At 37.7% G+C, this 20252-nt stretch overlaps 1 protein-coding gene across 1 annotated transcript in view; it reads left to right on the forward strand.

Annotated features, from left to right (window-relative positions):
* Positions 1-20252, forward strand: part of LOC149420167 (gustatory and odorant receptor 22-like) — a 90991-nt gene that overhangs the window by 28633 nt on the left and 42106 nt on the right. The window contains exon 4 of the mRNA XM_089636021.1: positions 20093-20220. Within this exon, the coding sequence (XP_089492147.1) occupies positions 20093-20220 (128 nt within the window). The remainder of the gene's footprint in view (positions 1-20092; positions 20221-20252) is intronic.

Raw genomic sequence — 20252 nt, forward strand, 5'->3', positions numbered from 1 at the left:
CAAAGCTTGCAAGAGCTAACTGCAAAGTTAAGTATATGCTCACGCGTTGCCGGAATTCGATCATACACCCAGAGCGTGTAAACACACTAGTATATACGCATCTCGGCATGTCTACAATCGGGTGAACACCAATACATACACGTACATCCGCGATGTCTCCGACCTGATATTGGTCACGTAGGCCTATAAGTACCTACAACCAATCATATGGCTAAGATGCAAAACGTATCCTTATATGGGCATCGGCCAGGCACCTAAAATAGAGGTGGAAGGGACAAGCTTCCCCCCGCAAGCCGGCCCACGCTTCAGTTCCCCGACAGACGCGTAGCAACCAACATGTTCGAGACGAGTTCGTAATTAGCATTTTACCGCCAAAAGGCGCCCATAATATGGACCGGCGTGCATTCGTTTTATAATGTGCCGCGTCACTAGATTCAGTTTATCAATGTCAGGACAATCTTCAGCCAACCACACCGGCATGGATATGATTGTGTCATATCCGTGGGCCGCGGCCCGTGCTCTCACGGCCGCCCTTCGCAATGAGCCGCCCACGTGTTTCCAACAATGCTCCAGGCCGCCTCAGGCCGCTCCAGGCTGCTTCAGTGCCGCCCTTTGCCATGAGCCGCCCACCACTGCTCCAGGCTGCTTCTGTGCCGCCCTTCGCCATGAGCCGCCCACGTGTTTCCAACCATGCTCCAGGCCGCCTCAGGCCGCCCCAGGCCGCCTCTGTGCCCTCGTTTGCCGCCCTTTCGCCGTCAGCCGCCCACGCCGCTTATGCGCCGCCCTGTAGGAGTCGTATTCCCGCTCTTCATCAGCCTAGGCATTCCGCCTATGGCATCAGCATCATCGTTCACCGCATCCACCGTAAAGTACACGTGAGCTAATATTATACCTTTGTCAATCAGAGCCCTTAGAGTCAATAGATTGCTAGAAACAAGTCAGGCCTTAAAGAGCTATGTACCTTTTGTAGATCTGTTTGATAACCTGTATTACCTGTATTACCTGTACAATAAAAACTCATATCAAGAGACTTGTTTCATTTGGGAAATTGACTATATATAAATCCACACCCTGAAGATTGGAGTACAAGCTCAGCTTGTGTACTCACTCATATATAGCATATTACTTGGCTGGAATGCTAATGTAACAACTTATAACCATAAGTTACGTTATCAGGCGCTAATGTAACATCACCCAGAACCGATTGTTCACCCAGAACCATTGCAGTGAGCACATTAACTTTGTGTTCAGGCATTTCACCGGTATTGGTGGGGCGAAACGGTTTTACTGGCCATTCCAAAGGTGGGTGGCGAATCCATGATGGGCCGTTCCACCATAAATCATGTGAAACGAGTTGAGAGGGTAGCATGCCACGAGAAAGGCAATCGCTCGGGTTTTCACTACCGGCGACATGGTAAAAATTTTCCGGAGACAAATTTTCCTGGCACTGAGCTACACGATTGCTAACAAACACCGACCAACGATGCGGTGAGGAATGTATCCAGGAGAGCGGAATGGTAGAATCTGAAAACGCGTATGTTCCTGCAATAGAAAGACGCGCACGATAACTCTCTTGAACCGTCCGTATTAATTTTGACATCAAAACTGCGGCACAAAGCTCCAAACGAGCGAGAGTTGTCACTCTCGTGGGAGAAACCTTTGATTTTGCACACAATAACCTCACTGAAATATTTCCAGAGAGATCAGTGGTGTGCAAATAAATCACGCAGCCATAACCATTCATGCTCGCATCGCAGAAGGCGACAACGAGCACTGTACTGTCCTTTAGGACGCCAACATGGCGGGGGATTTTTACTGTCGAAATTAAAGGAAATTCCTGTGTGAGAGCCGAAAACCTTTGAATAACGCTCTCAGGGGGTATATCATCCCAACCAATGTTACACAGCCATAGCTCCTTAATAAGTAATTTCGCATACAGAATGACAGGGGCGACCAAGCCGAGAACATCGAACAAGCGGGCTACTATGGAGAGTATGTTCCGCTTCGTGCACTTCTCCTGAACATAAGAAGACGTAAAGAAGAAGCTGTCATCAGCTGGTTCCCACGAAAGGCCTAACACCTTAGCGGCATTGTTAGAACCAACAGTAAAGTCCACTGGGCTTCGGTGAGAATCTGGAAGATTCTCAAGTACCACTGAAGAATTACTAGTCCATTTTACCAAATCAAAGGCACCGGACTTAAACAACGAGATCAATTCTCGCGACAGACGTACGGCACTGGGTTCATCTACAATAAAATATACCAGGTCGTCCATATACAACTTAGACTCTGCCACATTGGCAGCGTCCGGAAAATGTTGTCTCATATCCTGGGCCAACTGTCGAACAGTGCGCATTGCCAAGTATGGACTAGCTGTTAGTCCGAAAGGGACCCGATTGAATTGAAAGGTTTGTATGGGATCGTTGTCCGCGAATCGAAATAGAATTTTCAAATATTTGCGATGCTTGCTTGGAACCTCAATCTGCAAATACATCTGCTTTATGTCTGCAGTAATAGCAATGGGAAAAAGACGAAAGTCTAACAGAAGCAAAAAAAGATCGGCTTGCAAATTCGGACCAGTATAAATCACGTCATTTAATGACAATCCTGTATGTGTCTTAGCGCTCGCGTCAAGTACAATCCGAGGCATAGGTTTATCCGGGCGAGTGACAGCGTGATGCGGAATGTAATATCCGTCATCGGTAATATCCGACCTTGAAACCTTTGCTAAATAACCGTTTTCAATGTACTCATGAATAACTTTATTATAATTCTCCCGCAAAGCCGGTGAATGTTTAAATTTTCGCTCCAAAGCCATAAATCGGCGCAGAGCAGTAGCAAGGGAATTACCCAATTGCTTCGGGTCTTTACAGAAGGGTAAAGCAACAGAATACCTTCCGTCGACGGTGCGAGAAATGGATGATATAAATAAATTCTCACATTCCGTCTCTTCCGGACTTAGAAATTGCATGTTGGGTATTTCCTCTAACAGCCAAAATTTTTGTACTAAGTCATTAAGCGCAAGTGCTGAAAATGACGTACTTGTATTAAGCACATTACTAGGGTAGTCACCCATTAACACAAAACCGAAAGCTGTTGCTAATGCCGGAGGTTCGCCGTTACCAGATTCAACCCTGTTCCCTAAATAAATATATGGGAACAGTTGTGTACCTAATACTATATCCACGCATCCAGGAATATTCCACGTTAAGTCAGCGAGAGGTATACCCTTTAAGTAACTCATATCACCCTTGGTTATATAGTGATTAGGTAGCTGATCTGTAATACTGTCAATGACAAGCGCATAAATATTATATTTATTATTCGGGTACACGCGGGACTCAATGTCCAAATAAACGTAACCCAAAATTGGTTTGGATGCTGAACCGATTCCTTTTACAAAGGAATTGTTTAAAGGAATTATTGGTAAGTTGAGGATCTTGCAACAATCAACAGTAATTAAATTGTTCTGTGAACCGTTATCCATTAAGCACCGAACAATAACTTTATTTCCATTTTTACTCTTTGCGAATACTTGCGCGGTTGATAATAGAATCGTATTATGTGTCGCTTTCACAGAAAGGGAACATGAGTTATTTATGTTTAGCGGAGGTTCTTCAAATTGTGTATCACAATTTTCGGATGTCCCTGTAGATATTCGCGACGTGTGTGCGTGGGTACTTGATGGAGTTTTAGCATTGTTATCAGCACTGCCAAAATGCAACAAAGTGTGATGACGTTTTTTACAAAACTCACAAGTTAAAACCGATTTACACGCGTTTATTGTATACCCTCCACTAAGGCAATTTACGCAAGCATGTTTTGACTTTATAAATTCAAAACGCGCCTGTGAAGAGCTCATATTTTTAAATTTAACGCAATCTTTAATTGTATGATTAGTTTTATTACAAACAAGACAACAATTTGTGCGCGAAGCCGTAAACCGAGGTACATTCTCGTTGCTAGCAAGGAACGATTTAAAATTTTTATTAGAACGAAATGATGACGTGGTGGACAGTTTTTTACCGGCTTCATTTGAATTGCCTAAACGTTCTAAAATCTTAACCTGATCTTGAACAAACGAGACTAAATCATCATATGTCGGAATCTCTTTATTCCTGACTGACAGCTCGAAAATCTGTGCGATTTGAAAATCAATTTTTCTAAATGCACAATGAAATAAGATAAAATCAGTTAAATTTTCAATCTCTAATTGTTTTAACGCTGCTACTGATGCAGAAAAATTTTCAATAAAAAAGTCAAGACTGCCAGATGTATTTGTACAATTTTTTGCATCAAGAATATTATTTAAATAATGTGTGCCTAGTGCACGTTTATTTTGAAATTTGTTTACCAAAGCATTCCAGATTATATTGTATGTGTCACCTCCAGGTACAATGCCTGAAGTAACCTTTAAAGCGCCGTGTGTCAATTTACCAATTAAATATTGAACACGCTGGGCGTCGGATAATTGTCTATTATTATGTACATTAGATTTGAAAGCTTGGTAGAAAGTAGGCCAATTTCCCATTTTACCATCAAATGATGGTAATTCTAAAGGTGGCAATTTAATAATACAATGATCCCGCGAATCGTTGCGTGACGCGTTTTGAAGGTTAAATCGACTTCGTTTGACCTTCAAATAAATATCATCAAATGCATTTAATTGTTGGAAATCCGGTTTAAATGAGTCGTCCAAAGTCAACTGACGGTCGTTAAGTTTATCAATAACGGTTTCAAACTGAGCTCTAATGTCTCCAATCATATCCGACCTTGTCATGAAATCTTCGTTTTTTCTTGACTCGAAGGTAGATAAATTATTTGATAAATTATACAATTCATTCATCCGCAAAAAAAGATTTTCCTTTTTTGCCGTCAAAAGAGTCAACGTTCTATCCTGAATATCTCCAGAAACTTCTTCAGTAATTCTCGGCATTTTTAATGAGATGACAAAATATTCTTAACCAAAAAAAGTATACAATAATGTTGTAAGTATTGTAAAATAGAATTCTCCAAAAATTACGACAATTCCAATATATTATATGTTTCGAATCTACCAAAGAATACGTAAAAAAACGAAACTAAATTCACTATACCTAAATAATATTAAGTAATTTGAGCTTTAATGAAATTTACCAAAAAATACGCAAATTTCTAATGCTAGAAAAATTATTTATGTATGCTAGAAATTGGTACTGATAGGTACTTCTTAAATCACCAAAAAAATTACGTGAATAGAACATCCATTTATCATGTTTCCAAATCTAAATCACTAAATATTAATCAATTTTCGCTAGCAATATATCCGAGCTACGTAGGACCAAACTTATGGATGATGATCTGGCGTGTAGGTAGCACAGATCATCCAGGGAATATAATATTTCCCTATGAAAAATATATTGTGGATTAATAAACTATCTCTGCAGGGAGAAAAATAACAAACCAGTCACCAAAATACAAATGAACAGAAAAACTCACCCAAGAATGGCATTCACAAATGGAGGTCTTCTATTTTTGTCATCAGCTTCGGTTTCAGGCAGCAATCAGCAATCACTTTGCATTTGCACTCGAAAAGGTTATAACCAGCTCACAAGAGAGAAGAATTCTTAAAGATAGAGATGAATCAGCACATTCATCGTAACACACAGTGTCGAATTTGTGACATTTTATTTTGTCAAAAAATATATATTTTAATTATTTTTATCTTAAATAGACCTCTTTTGACGAAATATCATGTCTCAGATGAATCTACTGAACAGATGTAACAGGTGACCGCAATTTGGTTATCATTCACCTGCAGAGAAAATACTATGCGAAATTGACAAGAGATGTCGCTTTTTGTCTATTCTATTTAAAAAAAAATAATTAATTAATTATGTTTGTATATTAAAATAATTTTAAATTAAGTTTTAAATCTAATGCTTCTCCAGAACCTGAAATCGAGACATCTTGACGTTATCTAGTGAGAAATTGAGGACTAACAAAGCCTTTCCTACAAAAATAAAGTTGGTTTTTTACAGGTAAAAAAATATAATAAGCAGTAATTGTCAATTGAGGTACTAGTACATATTGAATCATTTGGCGGGTTGGAAATAAGCCGACATAGCTCAGTGGATACAGAGCACCTGACCGGACATCAGAAGGCACGGGTTCAATTCCCGTTGGCGGCATTTATTTTTACTCGGGAGATATTTTCAATTTGTATTAAGTATTTCGGATGACTAATTATTGCTTATAATTATTTGTTAGCCCTTCAAAACACCACTGTCTGTTTTGCCGAACCCTGTGCGATACGAATATCTATGTCTCAGACCCGAAAAAGTTATCTCTGTCTGAAAAGGGCTCTAAAGATAAAGCTAACGAAGCCGAATACACTTTGTCACACCTTTATGAGTATGAAATTCAACATTTATTTTATGTTATTAAATCGCAGTTAAAATACAATTATGTACATTTACTGTACAGTACTGTAATTTCTTAGTGGGTGACAAGGCGACATAGTGACACCCTTCATGCTCGTGGGGTAAAGCACTCGTTTAGGAAGCCGAAGGTTGCGGGTTCACATCCCGGCTTGTGCTATTAAATTTAATTAGATTTTTTTTTTGTTATTTCACAATTTATTAATTAAAAATAATATATGGTCTACTTGCGGCACGTTTCAGAGTGGAAGATACTCTCAGTATCGACCCGGTAAAAGACCACCATTCCGAATTGAAGCGTTGCTTGATATGGCTTTAGCCATGTTTAGTGACCGCCAGAATAGACAGATACTACCAAACTTTCCTCTTCCCCTCCCCACTACCTTTCAGCCTCACAACATACACCGATTGGGGATGCCAGAGTTTCACTGGCTCCAGACGGTTGGGAGCAGTTGGGACTTCGTATTCACATAATAAAAAGGGTTCTGTTTATCAGCTAAGTTTTGGACAAGCGAATTGTTATTATTTTCAATATACTAATGTACAATTTCTCAGTAGAACGAGATTTAGCTCTAAGCAAATGGGTACAAATTTGTATTTAATTACGCAGACATTTTTTTATCATGATATCAATTTTCATTTTTGATTCATATTGACATATAAACTAATTTTTTATCCTTGATAATTATCCGTGTATGAACTCACCCATATATGGCACTAGATTTGTCTATTAGGTTACCCATAGATGGCGTTAGCTGTCGATAATAATAGGATAATAAACAAGGCTCAAGGTCGAGGTCCATATCATTCCAACCGACTGATAATTAAGACATTGACACATAATTGAGCCATTGTTAATCTATCACAATAAAAGTCCTATTGTTTTGTTGAAGTCGGAGATTTATTTAACCCATTCATGACGAAGGTGCCATATGGACCTCGAAAAAGTGTTGGACCTCAATTAGTCACATCATGCCGATATATTAAAATGGCGATGCGAAATTCAGTTTTATGTAGTCTACAAGCATGTACGAACACGTTTGTCTTAGAGGCGCTCGGTTCGTTTGCATGTGCCGGCATGGACAGACGTGTATAAACGGAGTTTGAAAAAAAGTGCAAATTTTTCAAAATGTCAAAGCGAGTGAAGTAAGTAATCCAATAAACTTATGTGTAGATTTGATTTTTTTTTTCCAAAACCGTTTATGATCCGTAAAGAATGAAATTTACTAACTATTTATAGACATATTGTTACAAAAATAATCCTTATTGTATCAAAGAGAGTACTTTGAATTGAAGGTTTTGATTTTTGGCTCCATATGGACCTTTCGGCAGATCTCACTATACATAAATTGTAATTTTTCGCAGATTTCATTGTTTTTTCGTGTTTTTTAGGGGTCTGACTGTTTAAGAAGTGATGTTACTGCTTGAAGAACAATCGGATACGAATTTGGAGGATGATGAGGTAGTGGATGTGGATGTGTATGTGGAGCCGCCAAATGAGAGTGATTTGTCCGGAGCAGATTCAGCTGATGAAGATGACGGTGGAATAATTGCCAATATTTCTCGAGCGCAATTGTTTTCTAATTGCCAAATCGTAAATCGCCGTCGACACAAAAAGGGACAAGATACGCCCGATTATGATTCAGATCAAGAGAACCCTAATCTAGAACATTTCGGAGACGAGCGTTTGGATTCAACTTTCAGTGACTTCGACATAAATTTATTCGACGCTTCAGCATCACACGGTCAAGCGTCTGCAAGCACTTCTTTCGAGCCTCCTTTGAAACGATGCCGTGTTATTACTGGAGACAGAGTGAATGATCCCGCTGAACCACCTTATCGCATTCCAAAACGTATGCCTGGTTCGAAAACTATGTTTCAATGGAAGTCTAACGATGTGACGCCAATTGTTTCTAGCATATTTCCCGAAGGAAATTATACCGACGTAGCTGCTTTATCACCGGTGGAATTATTTGAACTAAATTTTGACAACGAAATGTACGAATTCATCGTTACAGAATCCAACAAATATCAGACCAAGCAAGACCCTGAAAATAGTCATAAAGTATCACCTTTAACTGTCGGGGATATCAAAGCGTACATGGGTATACTTATAACATCGGGATTATGCCCAATTCCATCAACTCGATTGTACTGGAGCAGCTCTCGCCCTTTCTACAATAAGCAGATTGCGTCCACCATGTCTCGTGATAAATTTGAACAGATACACAAAATGATACACTTTGCTTCACCAAATCAGTTCAATAGTGCAGACCGGATGTGGAAGTTACGTCCATTTACAGATAGGCTTATTGAACGGTTTATGCGAAACTTCCACCCAGAAGAAAATTTAAGTTATGATGAATCGATGATTCCATACTATGGCCGCCATGGATGTAAGCAATACATAAAAGGCAAACCCATTCGATTCGGATATAAAGTGTGGAGCCTAAATACACCCTCCGGTTACTTGATCAATTTTGAGATCTACCAAGGCAGCAATCCCCGGATTCCAAAGGAGTATGGTGTTGTAGGCTTGAATGCTTCACCACTACTTATGTTGGTCGATCAATTGCCAGTGGAAAAGCGCGAATTGCCATATCACTTCTACTTTGATAATCTTTTTACGGGTATGCCATTGCTGTACTATTTGCATTTTTATGGATACAATGGCACAGGTACAATTCGAGACAATCGGATTCCCAGTTCATCTCCTATCCCCAAGAAGAAGGCAACAATGTCAAAATACAACAAAGGTGTGCTTTCTCGAGGACATACTGAAAGTGCGCAGACATCATTTGGCAAGACCCCCATCTACGTTACTCAATGGGTTGATAACGCTGTTTGTTCTGTAGCTTCAACAAAATACGGAAAGAATCCATTGGATCTAGCAAGCCGTTACTCACGGAAGGAGCAAAAAAAGATCAGTATACAGAGGCCATATGCAATTCATCAATATAACACGAATATGGGCGGAACTGACAGAATGGACCAAAACGTTGCATGTTATCGCATTACTGTTCGCCAACAGAAATGGTGGTGGTCCATTTTTACCTGGGCCATTGATGTAACCATTCAGAATTGCTGGCTTCTGAAGCGCAAAGCCACGGGCAATTTTAAATTGGGGCAGTTAGAATTCCGTGAAGAAATATCAAAGCATTACTGCGAGAAGTATTCTATCAAGAAATACTTCAAGGCACCCGACAAACTCACCAAAATAGGTCAAACGGCGATGCAGTATGATACCTCCGTCCCCCATTATCCTGGGCCAATACCGATAACTGAGACTAATAAGGGAGGAAAACTGTCTTGTGCATCTTGTAAAAGCAAGCAGCGCATCCGTTGCATCACATGTAAGGTCGGACTATGCGTGAAATGCTTCGAGGGCTATCACACTAAATAATGTTGTTGAAAATTACACTTTTTGAACAATAAAGATGAAAAAATGAAATTTCTGACTAGTTATTTGCCGAAAGATCCATATGGACCTCATCCTTCTCAAGGCTCCTGGGGGATGAGGAGACGATTTTTTCAAATTCCGAAAAAAACGTTCTTATTCTACTTTCATAACCAACCACTCTGTGAATTTTCTGCGCGAAATTCGAAAAAAAAATAGTTCGTCATGAATGGGTTAAGGAAGTTTGTGAAATTCAAAGACTGCAATGGCTTTAGTTATGTTTATAAATTGCATTTTCCCGCTAACAAGCAACGACTCTTCTCAACATTCTCATTAAAGGAATTATTTATTATTGCACAAGTGCCACAGCATCTCAAAAGGGGGTATATTGTGAAACAGAAGGTTTTTTTTTTTTTTTTTTTTTTACAGTAATACCGCACAAGAGTCCCAACTGCTCCCGTCTGGAGCCAGTGAGACTATGGCATCCCCAATTGGGGTATGTTGTGAGGCTGAGGGTATTGGGGAGGGGAGGGAGATGGGGAAGAGGAAGGTGGGGAAGTACCTGGCTATTCAGATCTGGTCACCAAACACGGCTAAAGCCATTTCAAGCAACGTTTCAATTCTGAATGGTGGTCTTATACCAGGGCGATACTGAGAGTATCTTTCATTCTGGAACGTGCCGCAAGTATACGATATATCATTTCAAACTTATAAGCTGTGAAAAAACACAAATTAATCAAATAAAATTTATTTGCGCACGCCGGGTTCGAACCCGCGACCTTCGGATCTGTAGTCAAAAGCGTATACCACTAGACCACGCCGGCCGTCAAACGACCACGTCGGCCGGTAGTGGTAAAGCGAAGGAGATGGGGAATAGGAAGGTTGGGAAGCACCTGACTATTCATATCTGGTTAACAAACGTGAATATAGCCATTTAAGTAACATATAGATATAATGATATCCTCACTGGGATCTCCCGTGCTGAGGATGTCATTTACATATTATAATTTAATTATAAGAAATTAATATAACAACAAAGTAACATATGAATTTAATTATAAACATATATCATGTAGTATAATTTTTTTAATATTAATTTTGAAATAAGTAAGATAGTGTTTTCTTGTATAGTTCAGTTTAGTAGATTCGGTTTTAGTCTGTGTTTGATATCAGTATATTTTCTATTTCAGATCTCCCCATAAGTAATTCTCTCTCCCAAGTATTCAGCTTTTTATTTGAGATTTAAATGTTATAATGTTGAGGTTTTTGAGTGAGAGTGGTATTTTACTGTAGAGTTTAATACTATGATATAAGAAGCTTTTTTGCCCAAAAGTTGTATTAGTAGTTATTTGTTGGATAAGTTTTCGACAGTGAGATCTAGTGTTTCTATTGTACGTTTTTATTATTATTTCTTGGGTTTTGTACTTATGAATGTAAATGAGTATAGTTTTAGAATATAGTTGTTTAATTGACATGATGTTAAGATTGGTGAAGATTTCGTCAGTGCTAGTTCTTACAGGAACTTTCAGTATAATTTTCACTATCGCTTTTTAAGTTTTAAATAATGGGTTTAGTATATTTTTATTTGCATCATAATACCTCATCCGATAATAACGTATTCTAACAGTGATTGGCATCCGATAATACCGTATTCTAACAGTGATTGGCAGAGAGCCATGTAGATTTTGATTAAGTCTTTTTTAATGAGCACATTCCTGATAGGTTTGAAAAAATAACTTTTAGTTTTTTAATTTTATTATCTAAATAGCTAATGTGATTGGTCCATTTTAAATTTTCATCAATTTTTAGACCCAGATAGTTATATGGTCAACGTTTTCTAATGAGGGACAATTGCAATGCTCATTTAAGTGATGCGGGCTATGAATTTTCAAGTCAAGGTTTTCTTCAGAGTTTTTTTTATTTTTTATTTTGAATGTGATGAATTTAGTTTTATTGGCATTTAGTGTAAGTGAATGGTAGTCTAGCTATTTTTTAATCCTGTTTAGTGTGTCTTCTGCTTTCTTAAATGTTTCTGTCCAATTATTCCTATTTATAAGGAGAACAGTATCATCCGCAAAACTGACGATATGTTAGGTAAGTTTTTAGATTCTCACGGCCAAAAGCATTTTTGTTGTTTGTTTTTGGGGTGTTATGCCGTGTTGCGCTAACTCCTTCTTTAGCCGACGTTTCGGACAGCGTCGCAGTGTCCATCATCAGGGCAGATCCGGTAGATCCGAAGAAGTGTAAATTTTGGCTGTCGAGTTTGTGCTTATTTATTTGTGGCCTGGGCCCGTCCAAGTGCGAAATGCCAACGGAAGTGGCGACATCTTGTGGCGAATTCTGAAAGCACAGTATTTATGTTAGCCTGGGGCCCATCCAAGTGCGAAATGCCAACGGAAGTGGCGCCATCTTGTGGCGAATTCTAGAATTAGAAAACCGATTGACAGCGGTTAGAGTAGATGTACCCAGTATCAAGGTATAAATGCAATGGTTTTATATGCTATCAGCTGCTCTGGTTGTGACAAGGTTTATATAGGCCAGACAGAGCGGACGATTTCCAAAAGGATAGCAGAACATTTTCGTGCTTGTAAACTTGGCCACCCTGATAAATCGGCAATCGCCGAACATTTAATTGAAACCGGCCATTACTTTGGATTTGCTCCCGAGGTCCTGGGAAGACCCAAAACTTATAGATCACGCCTGATTATGGAGGCAATTGAAATCTACAAAAATCCATTTAAGATCAATAGAGACGACGGAGCTAAGCTCAACAGCTCTTGGTATCCGGTAATTGACGGCTACACCAAAGCTAAACGCAAATAACATGTCAAAGTATACTCCAATACCATATAATAATACAATATAAAACCATTGCATTTATACCTTGATACTGGGTACATCTACTCTAACCGCTGTCAATCGGTTTTCTAATTCTAGAATTCGCCACAAGATGGCGCCACTTCCGTTGGCATTTCGCACTTGGATGGGCCCCAGGCTAACATAAATACTGTGCTTTCAGAATTCGCCACAAGATGTCGCCACTTCCGTTGGCATTTCGTACTTGGACGGGCCCAGGCCACAAATAAATAAGCACAAACTCAGGTAAGTTTTTAGATTCTCACGGCCAAAAGCATTTTTGTTGTTTGTTTTTGGGGTGTTATGCCGTGTTGCGCTAACTCCTTCTTTAGCCGACGTTTCGGACAGCGTTGCAGTGTCCATCATCAGGGCAGATCCGGTAGATCCGAAGATGTGATCACATCTTCGGATCACACGGCATAACACCCCAAAAACAAACAACAAAAAAGCACAAACTCGACAACAAAAATTTACACATCTTCGGATCTACCGGATCTGCCCTGATGATGGACACTGCAACGCTGTCCGAAACGTCGGCTAAAGAAGGAGTTAGCGCAACACGGCATAACACCCCAAAAACAAACAACAAAAATGACGATATGTTCGTCACATTCTATGTGGCATAGGTCATTAATGTAAATTAGGAACAGAATCGGACCCAGAATACTTCCTTGAGGCACCCCATGTTGTTAAGTTATTATTTATTTATTTTTAAAATTAAACTCAAATGACTAGGAAATAGTTGTTTTACAGAATATTTACAATTCTTCAAATTTAAAAGCTGAAATTCAAGATCTGTGAAAGTTATATTCAAATTCAGTTTTTATTTCTTCATGGACTGGTTGTTTCACAGCACTTGTATAATGTTGGATCTGTGGAACAACCCATCCTAAGTGATTTATAAGCATCTCTTTATCACTTTCTGGGCATTAAGTGATTTGTTCCGAAAACTGCACTTTTCATTAATATTTTCATTTTAGCATTGTTTCATGGGCTCGGAAATGGACTATCAATTACTATCTCTGGAATTTCTAACAAAACATCTATCATGCTAGGTACAAAGAGCCCAATTCAAAAAAATTAAATCTGATAGTATTAATACTCCAACGTCTGGACGGTGTAGGCCCTCTGATTGGTCAAATTTAAATTGTCTGTTTCGGTTAAATTCCGCTAACTTGAAAATTAACACGATTTGAAAATTATGACACGATTTGAATATTAAGACACGATGCTCATATAATTGTTGGATAATATCGAAGAAAATATGTTTTAGAAAGTTCGCAATCCATTGGATTAATTACATTACAGTAAAAATTATCCACAATTACGTATTGAAATTTGACGTTTATCATTATTCACGCGAAAGACACATTGTTCAGTGCTGCCAGCGTATATCGATTTCCAATCAATGCAAAAAGCCTTTATAGCCAGTTAGTGTCAAGCAATGTACAATGTCAGTGTAATTTTTTAAAGTTAGATATATATATACAAATATATAATTATAAATATAATATATTTAAATCCACCATTAAAAAGCCGGCTGCTAAAATAACCAGTTCCACTCGATACTTAAATACGTAATTAATTTTTTTTGATATTACAACACCGACCCCATGTGCCACCATGCGCTGTCAATGTTTGATATGTGTCATATGTGATAATTATAGAATTATTGACGTGATAACCAAGAAATTTGTTTACAAACTACCTGTGAATCGCTAAAAAGAAATATTTTGTTTTCAGATTATTATTTCAATTTAATTACTATGGCTAAAAGGAATGTGGACAATATTTTACCAGAATTGGTCGAATTTCGGAATGTTCGAATGAGAGGGAAATTTACCAAGCGAAGCGATAGTAGTGTATTCTTGAAGTGTGCTCAATAATCCTAATTATGTGCTTCTAGAACAGAATTATTTCGGCGTCATATCAAAAGAGTGTCATATAAAAAGGTAAACTGTTACATTCTTGCTGTCATACTGGAAAAATAATACCACAAATTTAAGCTTATTATCCAGCACCGAATTATTGACAGGAGATTGTAGTCAATCTAAAAACTTTAGGAATTTTATTTGTCAATACAAGAGTGCTAATAGATTTGCCTCATTTGAAGCGCAAATAGCTAATATCCCAGGTAATGTTCCATATTGTTTAAAAATTTCTGGTTAGGTTTATCATCTCACTTCCAGAAGTATACAAGTTGCAGGTGAAATACCTTCCTATGCTCAGCTTTATCTATACGATCCTGATGAGGCTGTTAGAGTGCGTATGAGTCATCCATCTAATGCCGATTGCTATAAAAATATAATGCAAATAATTGATAGTGAAATACGCCAAATAAGCCCTCATCAGTATAAGAAACTAAAAGAATCTGTCGAGGAAGAAGAAATACGCATTGCGGCTGAGGGTGGGCAGGTGAGAGATATACGTCTATTATTTACACGTTCATCAGAGGTAAAATGCTCCAACCAGTTCTCACGATATCGCCATGGTATACGTAGCAGACAGACGGGATTTTGCCATCGGGTATAGATATCGCTGTTTAACCTAAAAATGTTAAGGACTTCAAAGGATGGCAACTTTATCAAAGCATTTAGATCCTATGGTTTTCCCACTACTAATTCCATCAGGTGAATGTGGTTGGACCCCCGGCTTTAAGCATCATGCTGATTTCTGTACTGCTCAATGTCATACTGTAACTGCTATGTAGTTTTATGCAAGTAAATTAGCAGTGCGAAGAAACATATTTAATCCAATCCATTATGCGGGTAAACTTTTTCAACAGTATTTAATTCATGCTTACATTATTTATCTATTATCATTATTTATGAATCTGGTCGCCTAGATTACATTAGGAAAAACCAACGACACCTCAGAGTGGAATGCTATCAAGGTTTGCAAAACCATGTAAGAAATTTAGCCACTGATAGAGGAGTATGTGCAGGTAATACAGTCATTCTTCCATCTTCATTTACCGGTGGACCACGCCATGTGAATAAACTTTATCAAGTTTCAATGGCTATGGTACGTAAATTTGGTCGTCCTGTCGTCGTCATAACTTTTACATGCAATCCCAAATGGCCAGAAATACCAACCGAATTGGAACATTATCAATCGGCCGCGGACAGGCCTGATATAATAGCCAAGGTTTTCCATCTAAAAGTCAAGGAATTTATTCATGATATGACTGAGAAACATGTTTTTGGAAAGGTAATTTGTTGGGTGTATACAATTGAACAGCAAAAAAGAGGACTACCTCATCTACATGGTGTGTTTACACTTTGCAGCGAAGATAAGTTGTATACAGCTTCTGATATTGATAATGCCGTATCTGCAAAACTACCCCATCCGAAGAATTCGGCTTTGTACCGTATTATTTAAAAAAATAACATTCATGGACCATGTGGCGTACTTAATCCAAGGTCAGTCTGCATGGTAGACGGTAAGTGCTCTAAAAAATTCCCCAAATCATTTAAAGACGCTACTGATAATAATTCCGCAGGCTACCCAGATTACAGGAGACGTGATAATTTTTCTGAAAATCACGTTATTCGGGATATACGTATCGACAATCGATTTGTTGTTCCATATAATGCATTCCTTAGCAAAAAATATGATGCTCATATTAATGTTAAAATTTGTTCCTCTTCGGATAGTATTTATTTATCTATACATGATCAATCTCACTCAATATTACTTCTGGCTTTACATTTACCCGACGGCCAATCTGTTTATTTTGTCTCTACAAAATAAACCTGTTCCTCCCTCCCCTCTGGGCGGGAGGAACAGGCTCTCAGGGAAGCATCTACAAGGAACACCTCTTTAACAGCGTGGTTCCAATTTAATCTTCAAGATATTGATGGACGCTCTATTCTCTATCAAGATGTACCAAATAACTATGTCTTTACAGCTGGTAAAAAGTGGATGAGGCGACAGCGGGGAGGCGGAAACATCATTGGATGAATACCTTCAATTTCTCCTAGAAATATAGAACTGTATCATTTACGGCTGATTCTTATAAAGGTGGCTGGAGCTACATCCTTTGAATCTTTGCGAACTGTTGATGGCAATTTACTATGTAGCTACTTTTCATGATGCGGCGCGTGAACTGAAGCTCATTGATGACATACGAGAATGGTCGCAGTATGACGGAGGCTTCATTGTATTTGACGCCTAAAATTTTTAGACATCTATTTGTTTTAATTTTAATACAATGTATCCCTTCGATCTTCGGCTGAAGATTTTTTTCATCATGGTGTTGCTGAAGAAACAGCTATTAATCTTTGTCTTTTAAACATACAGGATATTCTCATGAAGGAGAATTCATCTTGCAGAATGCAGGGCTTACCTGAACCTGATGAAAGTTGCAGTTTTGGACAAGTATCTGATTTTAATGTAATTTCTGAAAACACTTTGGTGAATTGATGGCTGCCAAACTCAATGACGTACAACTTCAAGCATATAATTCTATTTTGAATAAGTTTTTTTCACATGAAAATGATGACAATAAATTTTTCTTCATTGATGGCCCAGGCGAAACAGGGAAAACATACCTTTACTAAACTTTAATTCACACTCTAAGACGAAAAGGTAAAAGAGTTTTATCAGTCGCTTGGACAGGCATTGCAGCACTCTTGCTTCCAGGTGGGGTAACGTGTCATACTGCTTTTAATTTACCCCTCAATTTACAGGACAATACAACATGTAAGGTCACATCAAAGAATCGGAAAATTATAACGGAAGCAGATATTATAATATGGGATGAAGCACCGATGACAGGTGTAGCTTTAGAAGTAATTGAGCGTACTATACGTGATATCATGGGAAGTGATTCTGTCTTTGGTAACAAAGTTATTGTTTTGGGCGGAGACTTTCGTCAGATCCTTCCAGTGTGTCGACGTGCTTCACGAGGACAATTAATTGCCGCTTGCATAAAAGCAGCACACTTTGGTACCATTTCAAAACTTTTCAATTAAAAACAAATGTCAGAGCTTTAGAAAGTGAAAATATATTTTCTAAATGGCTTTTGGACTTAGAAGATGGCAAACTTCCTTTTGTAGAAGGAACATTAGAGTCATCTGTGCTTATTCCCAATGTAAATATTTGTCAAGATTCACTATATATACGGTGAGACACATACAACTGCTGATGCCTTAGGGTTGAGTCAACGTACCATATTGTGCCCTAAAAATAGTCATGTTTATGCAATCAATGAGGATGTACTTCAACGGAAAGCGCCCCTGAGGTGATATCTCACAAAAGCGGTGCTATAAAAATTTCAGCTGTAACTTAATTCAAGCCAAAATCATTACAAGGAACAGAAAAGGTACAGTACATTTCATTCCTAGAATTTAAAACACTTTGTCGGATGTTACAATATAATTCAATATGTGCAGGAAACAGTTTCCAGTCAAATTAAATTAAATAAATCTCAAGGACAAACTTTTGAACAGGGTGGACTGTTACTTCCTGAACCAGTATTTTCTTATGGACAGTTTGAGCGCAGTCATCGTTATTTATACAAATTCTGACTGATTGGTATACGGATAATATTGTTTATAAAGAGATTTTTTCCTAATGAAAGTGTATAATATTATGTTGTAGATTGTAAAAAATAAAAGTATAATAAATTGTACTTGCTTAAAAAGTTTTGTTTTTTGTGTCCCTTGAAATGAAAATGACTCAATTTATCCCACCTGTAAGGTTTTCGCGAATTAAGAGAGTTTTGGTGTATTTACTTTGACAATCGTTAGGTAAGAGCGTAATATTATTTCACCCAAATATGTAGATTTTTAGGAATTATCCCAATAAAATAATTCTTAATATATTAAAAAAAATGTAATTACTTTGACAGTCTTTTGGTAAGAGTATATTATTTTACCAAAGTTATATGTAATATTGTAATATGTTGAAATTTTTTTATTTTCGAATTACATATAAATATTTTGCAATTTAATTTCGATTTAAAAATTAAATCATTTCGGTGGTATGGAAGAGGAAACATTTTTCTCATTGACGAGATTTATGTTGGGGTGAGGGGTGTTTAATGGTGCAGAATGTCTTTCTATTATATATCTACCCAATGATCTAATATCTACCAATTAAATGTAACTGTTAGTATCACATAAACTGGGCGAAGCCCAACTAAGTGCCGCCCGCAGGGCCTAGCAGCAAAAACCCGCGGAGCGGGTTTTTAACTGCTAGTTTAAAATTATTATATAATTTTTTCAATGTGATGTAATATGTAATTCAACAAATGTATATTTTTAATTTAAAAATGGATTTCAATTAAAAATACACATTTGTTACATAAACCAGTACCACAGTTTATAAATTTGAAATCGTTCTTCTGAAAAGTTGTTGTTTTTGACTTGCATAAAGTATGATACGTAGATAACCTTAAAATACATTCAAACTTTCTTTAGGGAGCGCCCTAGAGGTGATTTTTCGCAAAAACGGCGCCACAAAAAATATCATCTTATTATTTTTAAGAATATACCAACTTGTTATTTTAAATCAGAATGCCATTTTTGGACGTTAAATATACGTGGGTCGTAAATTCCAACCTAAAATGGTTCACATTCTCGCAGTTTCTTCAGTTAGAAGATAGACATATTATTAATTAAATAGCTAATATCTAATGCCTAACATTAAAACATTTCAAAATTACCAAATAATGATTGCGTTATCCCAAATGCATATCAAATTATCTTAGGTAGTACGTAACACAATGTACCCACGGGCATAATATCTCGTTTGTCAAGCAATCCGAGATATTTTTTGGGGAACCGATTTACGTTTTCAAATGATCGATGACGTGACTGCTTTTACTTATGCATAATCGATTCCCTGTTCGATGACGTTTCAAATGGATTGTCTCGGACTGTGATTTCGAGTGATTTTTGACAGAATCGATATTTCCATGACAATGAATCGAAATATATAAGGTGAAAAAGATCGAGTAAATCATCGGTGATTCGTCGATTGCCCATCGCTAGTCAAAAGTTATAAATTCATTTTATTCTTATAAAATCACTTTAATTGAAATACTCTGAAATAATAAAATACTACGTACAAAGCGTTTACAGAGTGCATTATCTGTTCAGGCGTTCTAGCCCATTGAGAACTAGCTATATAGCTCTATCTCTCTTACACTTGCCCGACTTTGTATATAGCCATCCCATTTGAATTTCATAATGAAGATGAAACACAACATTGGAAACTTAAGGCTAAATTGGCCATTTTTTTAAGTATCGAAACACGCCCAAATCGCATGTCTTGCGTTCTTATTTATTCTATCCCTTTCGGACTACCTTCATATTCAGTAAAAATGGCGAGTTTCCTAGCTAAGGCGTTAATATAATATATGTGAACAGTGCTTGTACAAATGAAAATGTTTAATATGAATGTATTATTGCAGGAAATGGATATAGCGTGTACCGCGTGTATGATATCACACTACAGACTTCTGTGGTTGAACCTCAGTGAACTGCTACAGACCCTTGGCAATGCCTACGCCAGAACCTATTCTACCTACAGCCTCTTCATGTGAGTAATTTCATCTTTGGTTAGGTTTTTTT

Source organism: Hesperophylax consimilis, chromosome 10, assembly GCF_061612785.1.
Source record: "Hesperophylax consimilis isolate HC1 chromosome 10, BYU_Hcon_1.0, whole genome shotgun sequence".
Lineage (NCBI taxonomy): Eukaryota > Metazoa > Arthropoda > Insecta > Trichoptera > Limnephilidae > Hesperophylax > Hesperophylax consimilis.